Source organism: Phalangium opilio, unplaced genomic scaffold, assembly GCF_054372755.1.
Source record: "Phalangium opilio isolate 3A_F unplaced genomic scaffold, DU_Popi_V2 ptg000056l_1, whole genome shotgun sequence".
Lineage (NCBI taxonomy): Eukaryota > Metazoa > Arthropoda > Arachnida > Opiliones > Phalangiidae > Phalangium > Phalangium opilio.
Window position 1 is genome coordinate 5,361,650 of NW_028324175.1, and position 18,578 is coordinate 5,380,227.

General features: G+C 42.9%; 3 protein-coding genes across 3 annotated transcripts in view; 1 reads left to right on the forward strand and 2 right to left on the reverse strand.

The window, feature by feature from the left end:
• LOC149668158 (uncharacterized) overlaps positions 1-18,578 on the forward strand; it is a 66,623-nt gene that overhangs the window by 41,049 nt on the left and 6,996 nt on the right. The window lies entirely within an intron of this gene.
• The window catches only part of LOC149668161 (protein regulator of cytokinesis 1-like), a 50,897-nt gene that overhangs the window by 11,874 nt on the left and 20,445 nt on the right, over positions 1-18,578 (reverse strand). The window lies entirely within an intron of this gene.
• On the reverse strand, positions 68-18,570 carry LOC149668164 (protein regulator of cytokinesis 1-like). Its single transcript, XM_089840892.1, has 11 exons — positions 18,420-18,570; positions 17,382-17,910; positions 10,401-10,574; positions 9,305-9,602; positions 8,018-8,154; positions 7,848-7,943; positions 6,268-6,420; positions 4,430-4,575; positions 4,020-4,191; positions 1,974-2,118; positions 68-581 (listed from the first exon to the last, which is right to left on the reverse strand). The coding sequence occupies exons 1-11, from the start codon at positions 18,512-18,514 to the stop codon at positions 442-444; spliced, it is 2,085 nt and encodes a 694-aa protein (XP_089697018.1). The 5' UTR covers positions 18,515-18,570; the 3' UTR covers positions 68-441.

Here is an 18,578-nt window from a genome sequence, read left to right on the forward strand (position 1 = left end):
TAAAGTAAAGTCTAGAAAAATTACGTGAACCTCACATGACCATCTGTCTGCTCTAAGATTCGAACCTCGAGCGAAGGAGCGTGCGGCGGGATTTCATGTGAATTGAGCCTAATTAGTAAGTGTATTAAAGAGATTAAGAAGCGCCATCTATCAACCACACGAGTCAAATATACATGGTTGAGTGACTCCCCCTTCGAAGTGAGCGTGCATGGGCCTTGTATATCTCGTTGGTAGTGGTAAGATGGACTGCAAAATTAACCGAGTGTAGTCTGCAATTCTCGCTTGTCGTTCTCGAACTAGCTCGAGCCGAAAGTCTCTAGCATTAAGAGCTTGTATAGGAAATGTCACGCTTATGGATGGAACATATCTTATAAACTTATGTTACATACAATATTCTCGATTACAGAGAAAACAGTAAACATTGACTTAGGAAGTTAGGAACTATATATAGAAAGAAGTTAAAACTAACAGGCACTTCACCAAGGAATCCTCCTTTTTAACATTGGCATTGAAGTAGGCGCAGATTGGTAGAAGAATTTGATACGTTTCAGTCAAATCTTCCAGTAAAAACGGGTTTTGCGCTGAAATGAAACATTCGATCATATCACAAATTGTCTTAAGAGATAGTTTGCAAACAATTTGAAAATAATCGGATTTTAAGAGTCTGTCTAAAATACCAGAAGGAAAATTGCAGCCTGAAAGCCTCATACTAAGAGATAGTCAAATCTGGGACTCTTAAAGGGTCCGTAAACTAGTCGGCGGACCATGGAATTTTTTTTAAGTCGTTATTGACGTCACAACCCCAGGGGCTAAGAAAAACGAAAGCCCTTAAGGCATTTTCCAATTTTGGTGTTATTCAACCTTATCCGGCAGGTGATACAATAAGGGTTCATACAACTTTTGGAAAACAAATTTCCCTGAGATTTCCAGGTTTTTCCCCATATACTTCCCTGAAACTTCCAGGTTTTTCCCGTATATGGAGTATCCTATGGAGCAAATGTTAACGAAGGAGGGGAGGGGGCAAATAGGACTATTACACAGTCAAAGGACATCCCCGTATCTCTAGTAGAACCGGAGTTATGAGCCTACAAAGTATAGTGTAATGTTAATCCTATGGAGGGGATGTTTATGAACATTTTGCTTAATTACTCCAGGGTTCATACAACTTTTGGAAAACAAATTTCCCTGAATTTTCCAGGTTTTTCCAGTATATGGAGTATCCCATGGAGCAAATGTTAACGAAGGAGGGGAGGGGGCAAATAGGACTATTACATAATCAAAGGACATCCCCGTATCTCTTATATAACCAGAGTTATGAGCCTCCAAAAATTAGTGTAATGTTAATCCTATGGAACATTTATTATTCGGCCCCTGTTTGACGCAAATTTCCCTGATTTCCCTGAATTTTTCCAAAAATTGGAAATTTCCCTGAGGTTTTTGTCAACTATTTATTTCCCTGATTTCTCCAGGTTTGTATGAACCCTGACAATTGGGCCTATGATATTGCTACCAACGCCGGTTATAGAGTAATTTCTTTCCCATATACGGCAACGTCATAACCCTCTATCTCTTACCTTAGTGATATCCCCCCCCCTCCCCTTCCCTTCCGGGGGCAAATAGTATTCTCTAGTACAAAGTTGCCCCTAACGTAGGGGATACACAGTTCACTCCCCCTCTCAACCGAAATTACTCTATAGGAACCGCAGCGGGGGTCTCGGACTCTCAGGAGTGGGGAGGGACTGGGAAAACGCCGGGGCTCACAACCAATCGCAAGAGAGATTAGCCGGATGTGAGGAACCCCTTTACAATCAGAAAATCATTCCTGTTTGACATGTTTTACATCAATGATTGTTGAGATTGGGGAAATCATTTGCCTTTTTCCAGTACCAAACATTTCCTATATTAAAATATCCTGACAGGTCTTGGGCTGAATATTATTTATTCAGCATATTAAGAATTAAAATCCTTTATACCCATTTTGTAAAGTACGGAAATAGATTTCTGGGCCGCAAAAGCACCGCCATCCTCTTCGCTTAATGAGAGCAAACCCACTAATGATAACACCAAGTCCTCAGTCAAATTATTTTCGTTTGCAAATTTCGGTTGCGCGAGTAAGACCTGAAAATAAAAAATAAATAAATAAAAAAGTGTTTGTCTAAGTCTAGCCATTTCAATTTCTCTTGGCTCCTGTGGCATCCCAAACAATCTGGATACTCTTCTACCTACAAATAGGGACTTGGCAATTCGGGCTTAACTCCGCCCCCAACGCCATTTTTTTTACCTCCAACGTGCATTGGTGCTTAGCCGTGAGGCCTTGAGCACCAGTAAGAGTGTGCTGGGAGGCAGCGGAATCTCCTCAGCGGGCACAACCTATGCCCAGCGAGGCGAGCGCCGCGCAAGTGACGCGTACCGCGGTGACGTGGCCTGCGGCGGTGAGCGAGATTAGTCCGTCTAGGGGGACCGGGCGGGCCGACGAACGGAGCGGACCGGCGCGGTCGTCGAGAGCGTGTGCGGGCAGTCCAGCAGGAGGCCCCCTCCCGCTCCCTTGGGTGCCCCCCCTTGGGAGTAGAGCTAAAGGCCTTGTCGTGGCGGAGGGGGCCCGAGTTCGGTGTGCCGGTTAGGATGGTTCCTTGGGTTCGCCCTTGGTTCGGACCTTTCCCTGCCTCGTTCCGCGAACGTTTTGCTCGGCCGCTTCGCCCCCGCCCAGGTGTTGCTTTGGCTCATCCCCAGCTCTTGGCAACCCTCTGGGGGTCGCGGATACATTTTTGGACTGTATGGCACTGCTGTGCTCGGAGGGCGATCCCCCGGCCCCTCGAGCCTTCTGCTGCCTTGGTCCGAGCCCTGTCACCGACCACCTCCTGGCTGGGCTCGCCGCCGACGGTGTCCCGCCTCTGTCACCTGCTTAAGGGGCGTTGCCGGGCCCGCTGGCCGATCCCGTGTGCCTTGACGGCGGTTCCGCAGGTACCATTTTGGGCACAGGGATGAATGGCAGGAGGGGGGCGCTGTAGATGCCCTCGCGCGCAGGAGCAGCGCCTAATCAAATGCATTCTGAGAGTCCAGCAGGAGGTGGGCAGCGTCTGCCAGAGTCCGGCAAGTGGGGCAGAGAGCGTCAGCCACGAGCCCAAAACGGTGGAGCACCGCCGGAGTGGGGACGCGGTCACAGTGGAGGCGAGCGAGCAGGGTTTCCCCGTGCCGTCCGAGGCGCAGGGAGTGGACCGCGTGGCTTCCTAGGGACGGGCGATGGCGGAAGAGGAGGCGGCCGCCGGGATCGGCGGACCAGGCCACAGCCCAGGTGCGGAGGGCAGCAGCCCGAAGGACGATGTTGACCTCGGACGCAGTGTATGGGAATGAGGCCGTTATTGCCGGGGGGCGGGCCGCGAGAGTCTGTAGGGCGATACAAAATCTGGAAAATCAATTTCCCTGATATTTCCCGGTTTTCCAGGTTTGTATGAACCCTGCTCTCTGGTATGTTTTAAGCCCTAGTGGAAGGTAGCGTGACGTAGTAGTGCCAAGTCCCTATTTTACCTTGCAAAAAGCGGGAACCAATCAGAACCCTCATCAGGGCGGAGCTAAATAAGCGTTTGCAAAGTTTCGCGGGTAAATCAACTCCACCCCCCCCCCCCCCGATTATGGGACCATCTAGTGGCCTTTGTTCAAACTATACCATAGCCAAGACTCGCTTTAATCTTCATTGCAGTTGAAATGAGGTTCCTCTGGAATTAATTTATTTTTGTTATTATGCAAGGTCAGAAACAACACTTATGGAACCATCGAGACACAATAAAAATATAAAATTAACTTTCTAGAATTCAGGGTTCGGACGATATTTTCATATTGACCTGGGCATGTTCAATGAAGGTTGATCTTCTTGAATTTCGCATAAAATGGTGCGAGGTTTAGCAATCACACATTGATTTTGCGCAATACGTTTCTAAAGTTATCATTTCGAAGGAAAGTAAAAGGAAATTAAGTGAATCTTAACCAACTACCAGAGATAAAAGAAAAATAAAATAATTTACCGGCGAATTGGCGTATTTTCGTGGAGAGGATTTAAGTAGAAGTTTCCGTGGCGAACTTTGAACGGCCGTAGCACTTACACCGGGAAACAAAACAATGGCGGGAGAAGGCGGAGCATTACAGGGTTCGTACGAAATTTTTACATTGAAAATCCCTGACTTTTCCAGGTTATCCCTGACCAAATTTTGGCAATATCCCTGACCATTTTAAGGTGTTTACCAGAGTCCACTTCCCCACACCGGGAACAAATTTATCATTGCTCGAAGCATGGTTTGATATACTAAACGAAATCCCTGACATATCCCTGACTTTTTAGAAAATATTTTTAAATCCCTGACTTATCCCTGACTTTTTCCCCTAATTTTCATATCCCTGACTTATCCAGGTTTTCCAGGTTATCCAGGTTCCGTACGAACCCTGCATTAGAATTAATCGTTTGGTTGTAAACGCGGTGTTTTGACGCTGGCTGGCTGGTGTATTTTTATTAGAAGTCGGTGGTGCTTTGCGTTTCATTGGGGTTACCAGTTTTTTCCCTCCATCTTCAGTTTTCTGTTGCGCCTAGCAAAGAATTAACCTTAGAGAGTTAGTATCACCATAAGTTAATTCGTAAGATATGTTCCATAAGTTTGTAAAGTCTGGTAACTTAGGAACTGGAGCTTGTCATGAAGTGATTGAGGTAGGTCATAGATTAAGGCACTACCGACGCTATATACAAGGCCCATACAGGCTCCCAAAACTAGTAAAAAAACTGGCAGTTTTAATTCGCCACGAATTGCCACTAGAGGCTCTTATTTGCTTAGGCTCCTGAGAGGCCGATTGAGAAAGGATGTTTTTTGGGTTTTTGATTGTTGTATGTGTTATGTGTTGTTTAATTATTGACAAATGCATATAATGTATATAATTTTACAAGGGATTTATTTATGAACTTAGAAATGTGTTTTCGTAGAATTAAAGTTATAGTCAGTCAAATAAATTTCAAATTAGTAGGATAAGTGAAAGTGCTATCCAAGGCTTAGGATTCAATTTCAAATGTTTATACTTTTAAATAATCGACTATTAGCATTATTATCTAAATAATTAATCATTAAACCCTGTCTTTATGGTTTCATTTCCTAGTCAATATGCCGTTCTGTATTGTTCCACAATGTGGGCTCAGGGATAAACAGAAAAATTTGTTAGACCTCTGCTGTAAAACCAGGGAGCACAAATCCAAAGGAGAGTCAAAGATAGAAGGGGGAAGGTACTTTATAACGGCCGGGTACCATGGCTCTCACGCCCACTACCTCAAAATAGAAAAGTTAGCAAAATTTAGAAGATGTTATATTTGTTTAGTGGATTTAGCTACAAAATAGTTAAATTTTTAGGTCTTCAGGTACTTTAAAACTAAACGTGATATTAGCTAAACCTCGATTAAGTGATACCAAACAAACAAAATGTTATTATTTTCTTTTAAAATAAACTGAGTCATTTAAACAATGTGATAATCATTCAAAAATCCTTGATAATTAAAATGAATATTTCTAAAAAATTCCTTGGAAAATATCTTTGGTTGACTAAATAACTTTATTAAATAAAAACCATACCCTAACAACCTTTCTTTAGAAACGACCCCCTTTTTAAAGAGACGAAGAAGCGCCATCTAAGAACCACACAAGTCAAATATATATCAGTGAGGGACCCCCCCCCCCTTCGAAGTGCGCGTGCATGGGCCTTGTATATAGCGTCGGTAGTGATTAAGGATAAAGCGACGCCTGGTAAGGCGCTGCTATCAAAGGCTTAGTAATGCAGACTAAATAATAATAAGATGGAAGTCTGCAAAATTAACCGAGTTAATCAATTCTCGCTAGCTCGAGCTGTAAGTCTCTCTCAGTAGCATTACAAAGTATAGGTAGTGTCATACTTATGGAAAATATCTTATAAACTTATGTTTGGAATTTTATTTTATAATGAAGTAAACATTGCCAGAAATAAAAGTATCTTTAAACTAAAAATATCACTTGTTAAATAATTATTTAGTAACTATTAAAATAATTTAAAAATAAAATGAATATATAAATAAATAAATGAACAAATAAATAAATAAAACAAATAAATAAAAACGTACACTTAAAAGCCCCTATAAGTATTTTTTTTATTAATGTTATTTTCTATTTAGTAAAAAATACTTATTTAAGGCTTAAGTGTAATATTTGGGGTTTATATTTTTTAATTTCTTTTTCAGCGCTTTTTTGGATTACGGCGTCTATTTACCCGCATTCTCTTGATATTTTCCAATTCGTTTTTCAAATTTTGACTTTCAGCCGCGATGTAATCTTGATATTTTTTGCCATTGATTAGAAGGGTTTCCGCATTCTCTTGATTTCTTTCCCATTCAGCAATCATGAATTCGATTTCTAAATCCAACTAGAAACATATTTCACATTAGATTGATTGCGAGTGACTAGTATTTAACATAGTTACGAATTTTTGGAACAATTAACAGTAATTAGGGCCAAGTGTAGAGTGGAAATAAATAGAGCCTTAAAAGGAAAAGTTCAGGTAACGTTGCTTTATACTTTAAAAGAATGGCCTTTTTCTAAATATGAAAGGAATTAAATATTAAACAAAATGAATAAATGATCTCTTATTGCAAAGTAATTTGTATTTAATTAGTCTTAAAAATTATCAAGGACTACTGCGCCATCTGCCTTTGGTTTAGTGGCGTCTGCTAAATCGAACCTTTTACCCCTTATCTCTCTCAGCCTGTGAGAATTCTACCAATGCCCTGGGGGTGAGTGGTTCGATTTAACAGACGCTACTAAACCAAAGGCGGATGGCGCAGAAGTCCTTGATAATTTTTAAGACTAATTAAATGCTAGTTATCATATTGTAATAAGAGATCGCTTATTTTATTTTTAACTTTTTTTTTTTAAAAAATGCCGTTCTTTAAAGTATAATGTACCGTTACCTGAAATTTTCCCTTGAAGGAAAGCGCGGCTCTGTTGGTGCCCCTAAAAGATTGTCTTTCTACTACACAGTGGCTAAGATTGCTAAAGGCTAGTCAAGTCAAAGGCAGGAACCAATGGGAACTAGTGCATTAGGTCTGATTGGTTCCTGCCTTTGGCAAGGTAAAATTCGTGTCCAGAAGATTAGCCAGAATGCTAGGGGTGATCATGGAGCCGCGCTTTCCTTTAAAGTGTTAGACAAACTGAAAGGAAACTTGATAAGTAGGGGTGTGCGAATACCACTTTTTGGGTATCGAACCGGTTATCGAATACTAAAAAATTTTACTTATCAAATACCGAATCGAATAGTTTATTCCAAATCGAATACCGAATAGTTAGGCCTTGGTAAATTATTTTACTAACCGATTAATCGCGAATAGTTAACCCTAATGCTCGCGAATACTAGGCTTAACTATTCGCGATTAATCGGGTGGTAACCCTAATATTCGCGAATATTTAATACAAAGTAATGAGAAAAGCATTTAGAAGCTCCTAAATTTCAAAATACCTCTCCTCATTGGTGGCCAAGAATTTTTTATATTTTTCCTAGGCACTTGATCGTAGTTTTTGATGGAGGACAAATAAAATCGGGATGATATTTTTTAAAATAAGGTGGGTCTCTCTAGTGCCAAGGACCTAAATTTATGGTAGTCGAACTTTAACCGAATAGTCAGTTCGGTATTCGATATTCGTATCGAAAAGTGAAAATGGGCTTATTGAATATCGTATCGAAAAGTGAAAATGGGCTTATTGAATACCGAATCGAATAATTCGGTTCGGTATTTGATCGAATTATTCGATTGAAACGGTTAACCGCACACCTCTATTAATAAGGTATAAATCTACCTTTGGAATTTCATGGTCCAGACGCTTTCGAGCTTTCTCTTCCTGCAATAGATTTCCACCACGGTTTTGAAAACGGCTTGGATCAGTTCCCTTAATCTATAATGATATAGTTATGGAAATTAAAATCGCAATAGCCGCCAACCAAAGTGAAATTATAAAATGGATATTACCTCGTAGGTTTTCTTTTGCTCCCACAGAGAATTTCTTTCAACAATCTTTTCATAAATGCCTTTATTATCTTCATACATTTGAGTCCATTTCGAAATTTCGCGTTCATGGAGCTCTAACAGATCTTCGGAGAAAGTTTCTGAAAATAAAAGAAATTGTTTTAAGTTCCTATATTCCCTCGTACTTAGTTTGATCTAAGACCACTAAGCATAGATGGACTTGAAAAATTATAAGCTAAAACCCCCGTTCTTCTAATGGCATCGCCCCTAGCGGGAGAGGCCCGAAACTTAATAGACTCATAAGCCTTTGCTATGCTTTGAGTCGAAGAAGTTTCAATATTGGTCGCGGTGTGGCGCTAGAGAGCCGCAGCCCTAAAAGAACAACGCCCCTTATCTCCATTCCATCTGCGTTTAATGGTCTTAGGTTTGATACTATACTATAAGATCAATTTCCATAATTTAGGAGAATATCTCCAAATGAAATTTAAAATCATAATAAGCACAGATTTCTTAATCATTCAGAGATATTGTCTTAATTTTTCATTACTAAAATTGGTCTCAAGATTTGAAGAAGAATCCCTTTAAAATAGAGGCGTGCGGTTAACCGTTTCAATAGAGTAATTCAATCCGGTGTTCGATAAGCTCATTTCCACTGTTCGATACGAATATCGATCTAACTATTCGGTTAAAGTTTCACTACCATAAATATTTAGCCTGGCCGCCCTGACACTGCAACTCTCGCTACATAGACCCACCTTACATCAAAAGATATCGTCCCAATTTTATATATCTCCCATCAAAAACTACCAGCAAGTGCCTAGGAAACTTTTAAGAAATATTCGGCGACCAATGAAGAAACGTATTTTAAATGACTCTTAATTGGTCACCTAGTATTAACTATTCGTGAATATTATGGTTTAACTATTCGCAAATACTAGGCTTAACTATTCGCAATTAATCGGGTAGTAAAAACTTACTAAGGCCTAACTATTCGGTATTCGATTTGGAAAAAACTATTAAATTCTGTATTTGATAAGGTAAATTTTTGGTATTCAATTCGGTATTCGAGAATGGTATGGTTAACTATACGCGAATACTAGGCTTAACTATTCGCGATTCACCGATTAGTAAAAATTTACCAAGGCCTAACTATTCGATTCGGTATTTGATAAGGAAAATTTTTTGGTATTTGCTACTATTTGGTAACTGGACTGTGATACCAAAAAAGTGGTATTCGCACACCTCTATGCCCAAGTATTTGTCAAAAGCAAATTATTTGTCAGTTTTTACCATCTTTGAAGGAAACAAAATTTTCCCTTTCTTCAGTGCAGATAAAACACTTATCCCATAATGCAACGAGTTCGACTCTTAACCGAAGAATGAATTTCCCCACATTTTGTTTTCTAATTTCTTGGTATTTAACGATTTCTCGTTGAACCATTTCAATCGTGGGTTGGCCGTGATTAATGCAAGTTAACCAAAACTCCTCCCGGTCCAACACGCTGATTTCTAATCCATCCCATAATTGTCCTAGTTGTCCGTGCAAGGCTTTTAAGACGGCATCATTGGCGCTTTTAAGTTTTTGAAGCTAAAATTTGCAGAAATCAAAGTTACTCAAGTTATGAATAAATTAAGAAGTATTTTTAAGCAAAGGGTTAGCAACTACGAGTAAATAATATTGTAAGTCTATAAGAATAAGATATGTTCCGTAAGTTTGTCACTGTTTACAAACTGGAGCCTGTCATGAAGTGAGCGAGGTAGGTCATAGATTCGAGGTAAACTTCACTGCAAAGGAATTTTTTCCCGTATGTTTTTATATGAAAATATAGGAATAAAAATAATCGTGTATTATAATATTTGGTTTAAATTGTGTAGATAAATCTAAAAAAAAACAAATTGTATTTTACTTAAATTCAGAGGAACTTAATAGGTAAATATATAAAATAGGTAAATATATAAAATAGGAGGAGCTAATTGAAAAATATAACAAATCGTCACGAGTGACGTTTCTAGTGTGGAAAAATGACGCTCGCGCTCAAATTCGTAAGATCATGGAAAGAATAAACGTGAGGAAATTTAAATTAGTTTGAAAAAAAAAATCCTCACGAGCATTCTACATCTAGACTTACGTCACGTGCAAAATCGCGCGCAACTGTGATGACGTTTTCTTACTTTTTGACAAGTTGAGCAAGACCAAATACTTTATATATTCACCTATTAAAATATAATACATGAAAATCCTGAGCTTCACAATTTCATTGTCTAAAGTGATCTCAATAGAAAAAGCTAAATTTAGAAAAAATTTGATGCTTAACTATACGAAAACTTCGACGAAGTCAAAAATATAGGATAATATAGGACAGGTTCAAAATATAGGATATCTTACTTCAAGCAACCAATTTTTTGCATCAGTCATGTACTTTTCTGACAATATATTCGGGATATTATCATCGAAAGAGATGATGGCTTTATGAAAGCGAGTTTCGGGAGTAAGCTCCAAATCCTCAACGAGCCTTACAATTTCTGTACGAGTTCGATCAAATTTTGCCATCCGTCGTTCCTATTGTCAGAATATTATCAAATTATTAACAAGTTTCATGTAATTTTCGATAGATAGATTTCCTTACAAACTCTAGTTTTGCCTTGGTGAAGGCTAGTGGGCGGGATTTAAAAGTAAACTTATAAATCCCGCCCTCAAATGCCTTCGCCAAGGCAAAACTGGAGTTCGTACTGAAATTTAACTTGTAGGGGAACCACGTGACCCGCGCTATTCTTTAAGTGGCAAAATAAAGAATGCAATTTCACTAATTATTACTTTTTGTATTACGAAAATTAATATCTCCCAATATCATATCGAGTTCATTAGCACACAGCTTTCACTAAGGTTTCCTTTTCATTCCCCCCATTGTTGCAGGTTATATTATAGAAAGAAAGGCTAGCACTGTTCAGCTTGAGCGAATGTCTGCTCCACCAAAGACCATTAAACACAGATGGACTGCAAAAATTATAAGCTGAAAAACCCGTTCTTCTAATGGCATCGCCTGTCGGCAGCGCCCCTAGCGGGAGAGTTTCGAAACTTAATTCGACTCATAAGCCTTATATTATGGCTATGGTTGAGTCGAAAAAGTTGTCAATATTGGTCGCGGGGTGGCGCTGGAGACTCTCTAACCTTAAAGAACCACGCGCCATATCTCCATTCCAGTCCACATGCAGTCGCGCCGCCAGCAGTAGGCACGTGCCTACGTTGGAAAATTTTGGCCTACTTGAGAGGCCTCCAAATTTTTAAAAACGTGCCTATAGAGGCCTTCAAATTAAATTGTATTTCTTACTTTAACAGCGTTTAATTACTTTATGTACTATCATAGTTTATATTTCTATCTGTAAAAATCTAACACAACATCTCACACCTGTTTGACATATTCGCTACACTTTGCTTTTGTAATGTACACGAGAGCATTTTCAAAACCCGTTTTCTTTATATTCTGAAGAACAAGATCCCCCGCTAAAGGGTTGACCGTTGACCCCCAGATTACATCTCTCCTGTATAGAAACTAGAAAGGACACGAGTTGGAAACTCCCCTCCCAACCTAAAAACGATAGGCGGCATGCGTCGCGGAGAGGAATAAAATTTTCCAACTGTAAACACACCAAGATTACACTAGAGTAACTTTTTAGGTGCTTCACGGAAACGAAAGATAATCCCTGATAAGAGACTTCAAGACAGTGTAATTATTGACTAAATTTATAAGAAGGGTCGCAAGGACACGGTTGCCAAAAACTTCAAACTTTTAATAATCTCACAAAAAAGGAAATACTGAAATCTAATCGTTAAATCTATTATATTCCTCAAAATCCTGAAATACATTAAAAATTAAGCATGATAAATTTTCAAAAAAAAAGGGAGGGGGCCTGTAGATCATGCTGTGCCTACACGAGAAATAATCCTGGCGGCGCTACTGTCCACATGTGTTTATGGGTCTGGCGCCCCTAAAATACTGGCTAATGCTGCTCCATGCACCAATTTTGGGAAAGGCAGGGAGCAATCAGAACTCGTCAAAAAGGGCGGAGCTAAAACTAGCCATTCCTAAGCTTGGCATGCCATTCCTAAGCTTGGCATGCCATTCCTAAGCTTGGCATGCCATTCCTAAGCTTGGCATGCCATTCCTAAGCTTGGCATGCCATTCCTAAGCTTGGCATGCCATTCCTAAGCTTGGCATGCCATTCCTAAGCTTGGCATGCCATTCCTAAGCTTGGCATGCCATTCCTAAGCTTGGCATGCCATTCCTAAGCTTGGCATGCCATTCCTAAGCTTGGCATGCCATTCCTAAGCTTGGCATGCCATTCCTAAGCTTGGCATGCCATTCCTAAGCTTGGCATGCCATTCCTAAGCTTGGCATGCCATTCCTAAGCTTGGCATGCCATTCCTAAGCTTGGCATGCCATTCCTAAGCTTGGCATGCCATTCCTAAGCTTGGCATGCCATTCCTAAGCTTGGCATGCCATTCCTAAGCTTGGCATGCCATTCCTAAGCTTGGCATGCCATTCCTAAGCTTGGCATGCCATTCCTAAGCTTGGCATGCCATTCCTAAGCTTGGCATGCCATTCCTAAGCTTGGCATGCCATTCCTAAGCTTGGCATGCCATTCCTAAGCTTGGCATGCCATTCCTAAGCTTGGCATGCCATTCCTAAGCTTGGCATGCCATTCCTAAGCTTGGCATGCCATTCCTAAGCTTGGCATGCCATTCCTAAGCTTGGCATGCCATTCCTAAGCTTGGCATGCCATTCCTAAGCTTGGCATGCCATTCCTAAGCTTGGCATGCCATTCCTAAGCTTGGCATGCCATTCCTAAGCTTGGCATGCCATTCCTAAGCTTGGCATGCCATTCCTAAGCTTGGCATGCCATTCCTAAGCTTGGCATGCCATTCCTAAGCTTGGCATGCCATTCCTAAGCTTGGCATGCCATTCCTAAGCTTGGCATGCCATTCCTAAGCTTGGCATGCCATTCCTAAGCTTGGCATGCCATTCCTAAGCTTGGCATGCCATTCCTAAGCTTGGCATGCCATTCCTAAGCTTGGCATGCCATTCCTAAGCTTGGCATGCCATTCCTAAGCTTGGCATGCCATTCCTAAGCTTGGCATGCCATTCCTAAGCTTGGCATGCCATTCCTAAGCTTGGCATGCCATTCCTAAGCTTGGCATGCCATTCCTAAGCTTGGCATGCCATTCCTAAGCTTGGCATGCCATTCCTAAGCTTGGCATGCCATTCCTAAGCTTGGCATGCCATTCCTAAGCTTGGCATGCCATTCCTAAGCTTGGCATGCCATTCCTAAGCTTGGCATGCCATTCCTAAGCTTGGCATGCCATTCCTAAGCTTGGCATGCCATTCCTAAGCTTGGCATGCCATTCCTAAGCTTGGCATGCCATTCCTAAGCTTGGCATGCCATTCCTAAGCTTGGCATGCCATTCCTAAGCTTGGCATGCCATTCCTAAGCTTGGCATGCCATTCCTAAGCTTGGCATGCCATTCCTAAGCTTGGCATGCCATTCCTAAGCTTGGCATGCCATTCCTAAGCTTGGCATGCCATTCCTAAGCTTGGCATGCCATTCCTAAGCTTGGCATGCCATTCCTAAGCTTGGCATGCCATTCCTAAGCTTGGCATGCCATTCCTAAGCTTGGCATGCCATTCCTAAGCTTGGCATGCCATTCCTAAGCTTGGCATGCCATTCCTAAGCTTGGCATGCCATTCCTAAGCTTGGCATGCCATTCCTAAGCTTGGCATGCCATTCCTAAGCTTGGCATGCCATTCCTAAGCTTGGCATGCCATTCCTAAGCTTGGCATGCCATTCCTAAGCTTGGCATGCCATTCCTAAGCTTGGCATGCCATTCCTAAGCTTGGCATGCCATTCCTAAGCTTGGCATGCCATTCCTAAGCTTGGCATGCCATTCCTAAGCTTGGCATGCCATTCCTAAGCTTGGCATGCCATTCCTAAGCTTGGCATGCCATTCCTAAGCTTGGCATGCCATTCCTAAGCTTGGCATGCCATTCCTAAGCTTGGCATGCCATTCCTAAGCTTGGCATGCCATTCCTAAGCTTGGCATGCCATTCCTAAGCTTGGCATGCCATTCCTAAGCTTGGCATGCCATTCCTAAGCTTGGCATGCCATTCCTAAGCTTGGCATGCCATTCCTAAGCTTGGCATGCCATTCCTAAGCTTGGCATGCCATTCCTAAGCTTGGCATGCCATTCCTAAGCTTGGCATGCCATTCCTAAGCTTGGCATGCCATTCCTAAGCTTGGCATGCCATTCCTAAGCTTGGCATGCCATTCCTAAGCTTGGCATGCCATTCCTAAGCTTGGCATGCCATTCCTAAGCTTGGCATGCCATTCCTAAGCTTGGCATGCCATTCCTAAGCTTGGCATGCCATTCCTAAGCTTGGCATGCCATTCCTAAGCTTGGCATGCCATTCCCGAGCTTGGCATGCCATTCCCGAGCTTGGCATGCCATTCCCGAGCTTGGCATGCCATTCCCGAGCTTGGCATGCCATTCCCGAGCTTGGCATGCCATTCCCGAGCTTGGCATGCCATTCCCGAGCTTGGCATGCCATTCCCGAGCTTGGCATGCCATTCCCGAGCTTGGCATGCCATTCCCGAGCTTGGCATGCCATTCCCGAGCTTGGCATGCCATTCCCGAGCTTGGCATGCCATTCCCGAGCTTGGCATGCCATTCCCGAGCTTGGCATGCCATTCCCGAGCTTGGCATGCCATTCCCGAGCTTGGCATGCCATTCCCGAGCTTGGCATGCCATTCCCGAGCTTGGCATGCCATTCCCGAGCTTGGCATGCCATTCCCGAGCTTGGCATGCCATTCCCGAGCTTGGCATGCCATTCCCGAGCTTGGCATGCCATTCCCGAGCTTGGCATGCCATTCCCGAGCTTGGCATGCCATTCCCGAGCTTGGCATGCCATTCCCGAGCTTGGCATGCCATTCCCGAGCTTGGCATGCCATTCCCGAGCTTGGCATGCCATTCCCGAGCTTGGCATGCCATTCCCGAGCTTGGCATGCCATTCCCGAGCTTGGCATGCCATTCCCGAGCTTGGCATGCCATTCCCGAGCTTGGCATGCCATTCCCGAGCTTGGCATGCCATTCCCGAGCTTGGCATGCCATTCGCGAGCTTGGCATGCCATTCCCGAGCTTGGCATGCCATTCCCGAGCTTGGCATGCCATTCCCGAGCTTGGCATGCCATTCCCGAGCTTGGCATGCCATTCCCGAGCTTGGCATGCCATTCCCGAGCTTGGCATGCCATTCCCGAGCTTGGCATGCCATTCCCGAGCTTGGCATGCCATTCCCGAGCTTGGCATGCCATTCCCGAGCTTGGCATGCCATTCCCGAGCTTGGCATGCCATTCCCGAGCTTGGCATGCCATTCCCGAGCTTGGCATGCCATTCCCGAGCTTGGCATGCCATTCCCGAGCTTGGCATGCCATTCCCGAGCTTGGCATGCCATTCCCGAGCTTGGCATGCCATTCCCGAGCTTGGCATGCCATTCCCGAGCTTGGCATGCCATTCCCGAGCTTGGCATGCCATTCCCGAGCTTGGCATGCCATTCCCGAGCTTGGCATGCCATTCCCGAGCTTGGCATGCCATTCCCGAGCTTGGCATGCCATTCCCGAGCTTGGCATGCCATTCCCGAGCTTGGCATGCCATTCCCGAGCTTGGCATGCCATTCCCGAGCTTGGCATGCCATTCCCGAGCTTGGCATGCCATTCCCGAGCTTGGCATGCCATTCCCGAGCTTGGCATGCCATTCCCGAGCTTGGCATGCCATTCCCGAGCTTGGCATGCCATTCCCGAGCTTGGCATGCCATTCCCGAGCTTGGCATGCCATTCCCGAGCTTGGCATGCCATTCCTAAGCTTGGCATGCCATTCCCGAGCTTGGCATGCCATTCCTAAGCTTGGCATGCCATTCCTAAGCTTGGCATGCCATTCCCGAGCTTGGCATGCCATTCCCGAGCTTGGCATGCCATTCCCGAGCTTGGCATGCCATTCCCGAGCTTGGCATGCCATTCCCGAGCTTGGCATGCCATTCCCGAGCTTGGCATGCCATTCCCGAGCTTGGCATGCCATTCCCGAGCTTGGCATGCCATTCCCGAGCTTGGCATGCCATTCCTAAGCTTGGCATGCCATTCCCGAGCTTGGCATGCCATTCCCGAGCTTGGCATGCCATTCCTAAGCTTGGCATGCCATTCCCGAGCTTGGCATGCCATTCCCGAGCTTGGCATGCCATTCCCGAGCTTGGCATGCCATTCCTAAGCTTGGCATGCCATTCCCGAGCTTGGCATGCCATTCCCGAGCTTGGCATGCCATTCCCGAGCTTGGCATGCCATTCCCGAGCTTGGCATGCCATTCCTAAGCTTGGCATGCCATTCCTAAGCTTGGCATGCCATTCCTAAGCTTGGCATGCCATTCCTAAGCTTGGCATGCCATTCCTAAGCTTGGCATGCCATTCCTAAGCTTGGCATGCCATTCCTAAGCTTGGCATGCCATTCCTAACCTTGGCATGCCATTCCTAACCTTGGCATGCCATTCCTAACCTTGGCATGCCATTCCTAACCTTGGCATGCCATTCCTAACCTTGGCATGCCATTCCTAACCTTGGCATGCCATTCCTAACCTTGGCATGCCATTCCTAACCTTGGCATGCCATTCCTAACCTTGGCATGCCATTCCTAAGCTTGGCATGCCATTCCTAAGCTTGGCATGCCATTCCTAAGCTTGGCATGCCATTCCTAAGCTTGGCATGCCATTCCTAACCTTGGCATGCCATTCCTAACCTTGGCATGCCATTCCTAACCTTGGCATGCCATTCCTAACCTTGGCATGCCATTCCTAAGCTTGGCATGCCATTCCTAAGCTTGGCATGCCATTCCTAAGCTTGGCATGCCATTCATTTCCTCCCCTCGACTATGAGAGCCATCTAGTTGCATTTTTTGAACTAAACCACAGGCGAGACACGCTTAAACTATTTATTAGGGTACATGAGAACAAATGGCAGATATTTGAAACCTTAAAACTATTTTTTTTTTAAATACCATGGGAATGCATCGAGTATCAATACGAGTACTATAATTGATTGAACTAGATTTACCAATCGAGATGACCACAGTTTTTATAAAACTCAATAAAATACCCGATAAAATTAAATATATATAAAAAAGATAAATATTTGTTAAATACTAGATGGCGACATTATCTTTTGGATTTTGTCATTTAATCATAGAAGATATTCTGTTAGAGTTTAATCAACGAATACAATGATAGAAAGTATGGAACTAGTCAACGAATACGTCGAGTTCATAAAAATGTTTTTACCTTTTCATCTTGTAACATCAGGATATGTTGGTTTATTTCATTCAACTGTTCTTCGGATGGAACATTCGCGTCATCAACATCCTCGTCTCCACTTCTGGCTGTTCCATTGTCAATTGAAGGCATGCTGAGAAGCTGGCATAGTTCCTGTTCCTCCTTCAGCAAACTGGTCAGTCGCTCCAAACGTTCGTACTTTCTCTTCAAAAGAGTTTCAAATCTTTCTTTCAAATGGGACTCCTGTTGTACCAGTCCCATGGTCCCCATGCCGTTAACATCATAGTCATGGTCCACTTTTAATTGTAGGCAGAGATTGATGTACTCCGTTTTTAACTTGTTAACGAAGGTTTCCATTCGAAGATGCAGATCTTCCTCATGGTTTACAATTTGATGTTGCAGGTCTTGGTGATAATTGAAGATGTTTTGAAGTCTATCCAATTGGTCCTGTTCAGAAAAGCCAATCTTGGCCCATGTGTCGCTCAAGGTTTTCTGGGATTCAGCTATCATTTTGGTTACCATCTCGACAAGATTGAAACTACGAAAAAGAAAAACGGATACTTCAGAAACGTTTGGGAGATAATTTGTAGCTACGTCAGAGACTAAACAATTTTTATGTCTTAAACATAATTAACTCAATAACTAAAACGTTCATTGTTAAGTATTATCAGTCGGAATTAAGGGCATTACGTTACTGACTCTCTTAGAAATGATTTCACTGCACATTCGAGTAATCAAAAACCCATCCCCAAATTAAAGAAACACCTAGCTTTGCAAGTTAAAACTACAGAGGTTGGTACGCTGTTATAATAAATTCCAACCTAGCAGATCCGATAATGTTAAAAGGGGTTAAGTTTAATATGATTTATAAGAACAATTTTCGCTACTGGCTAAGACGAGAGTAGAAGAAAGAAACTAAAATAGCAATATTGTATAACAGGTGGCAATAAACAAGCAATCATTTGGATTAAAACCTATCAAATTTAGTAATTTTTAATGAAGGGGGTATTTTATTCGGTTGATAATAACAAAAACGGGCTCACTTACCTTTCTAATACCAAGACAGGATTGCGGTCGTCCTTGTCCTCGCTATCAAATTCATGCAGAGCACCCAAAATAGATCTTCGCTTTGATGACGCCATAATTAAACTTAACTTTATTAGTTAAATATTCGTCAACAATATTTTTGTAGTAAATATCACAAAA

What these genes read in the sequence shown, in the direction of transcription:
- LOC149668164 (XM_089840892.1), bottom strand. Translation starts at nt 18,514, where the DNA reads ATGGCGTCATCAAAGCGAAGATCTATTTTGGGTGCTCTGCATGAATTT. An exon ending in TTAATTCTAATGCAGGGTTC is followed by an intron (nt 4,192 to 4,429) that starts GTACGGAACCTG and finishes AAATTTGGTCAG; the next exon opens with GGATAACCTGGAAAAGTCAG. An exon ending in GAAAATACGCCAATTCGCCG is followed by an intron (nt 2,119 to 4,019) that starts GTAAATTATTTT and finishes TTTTATTTTCAG; the next exon opens with GTCTTACTCGCGCAACCGAA.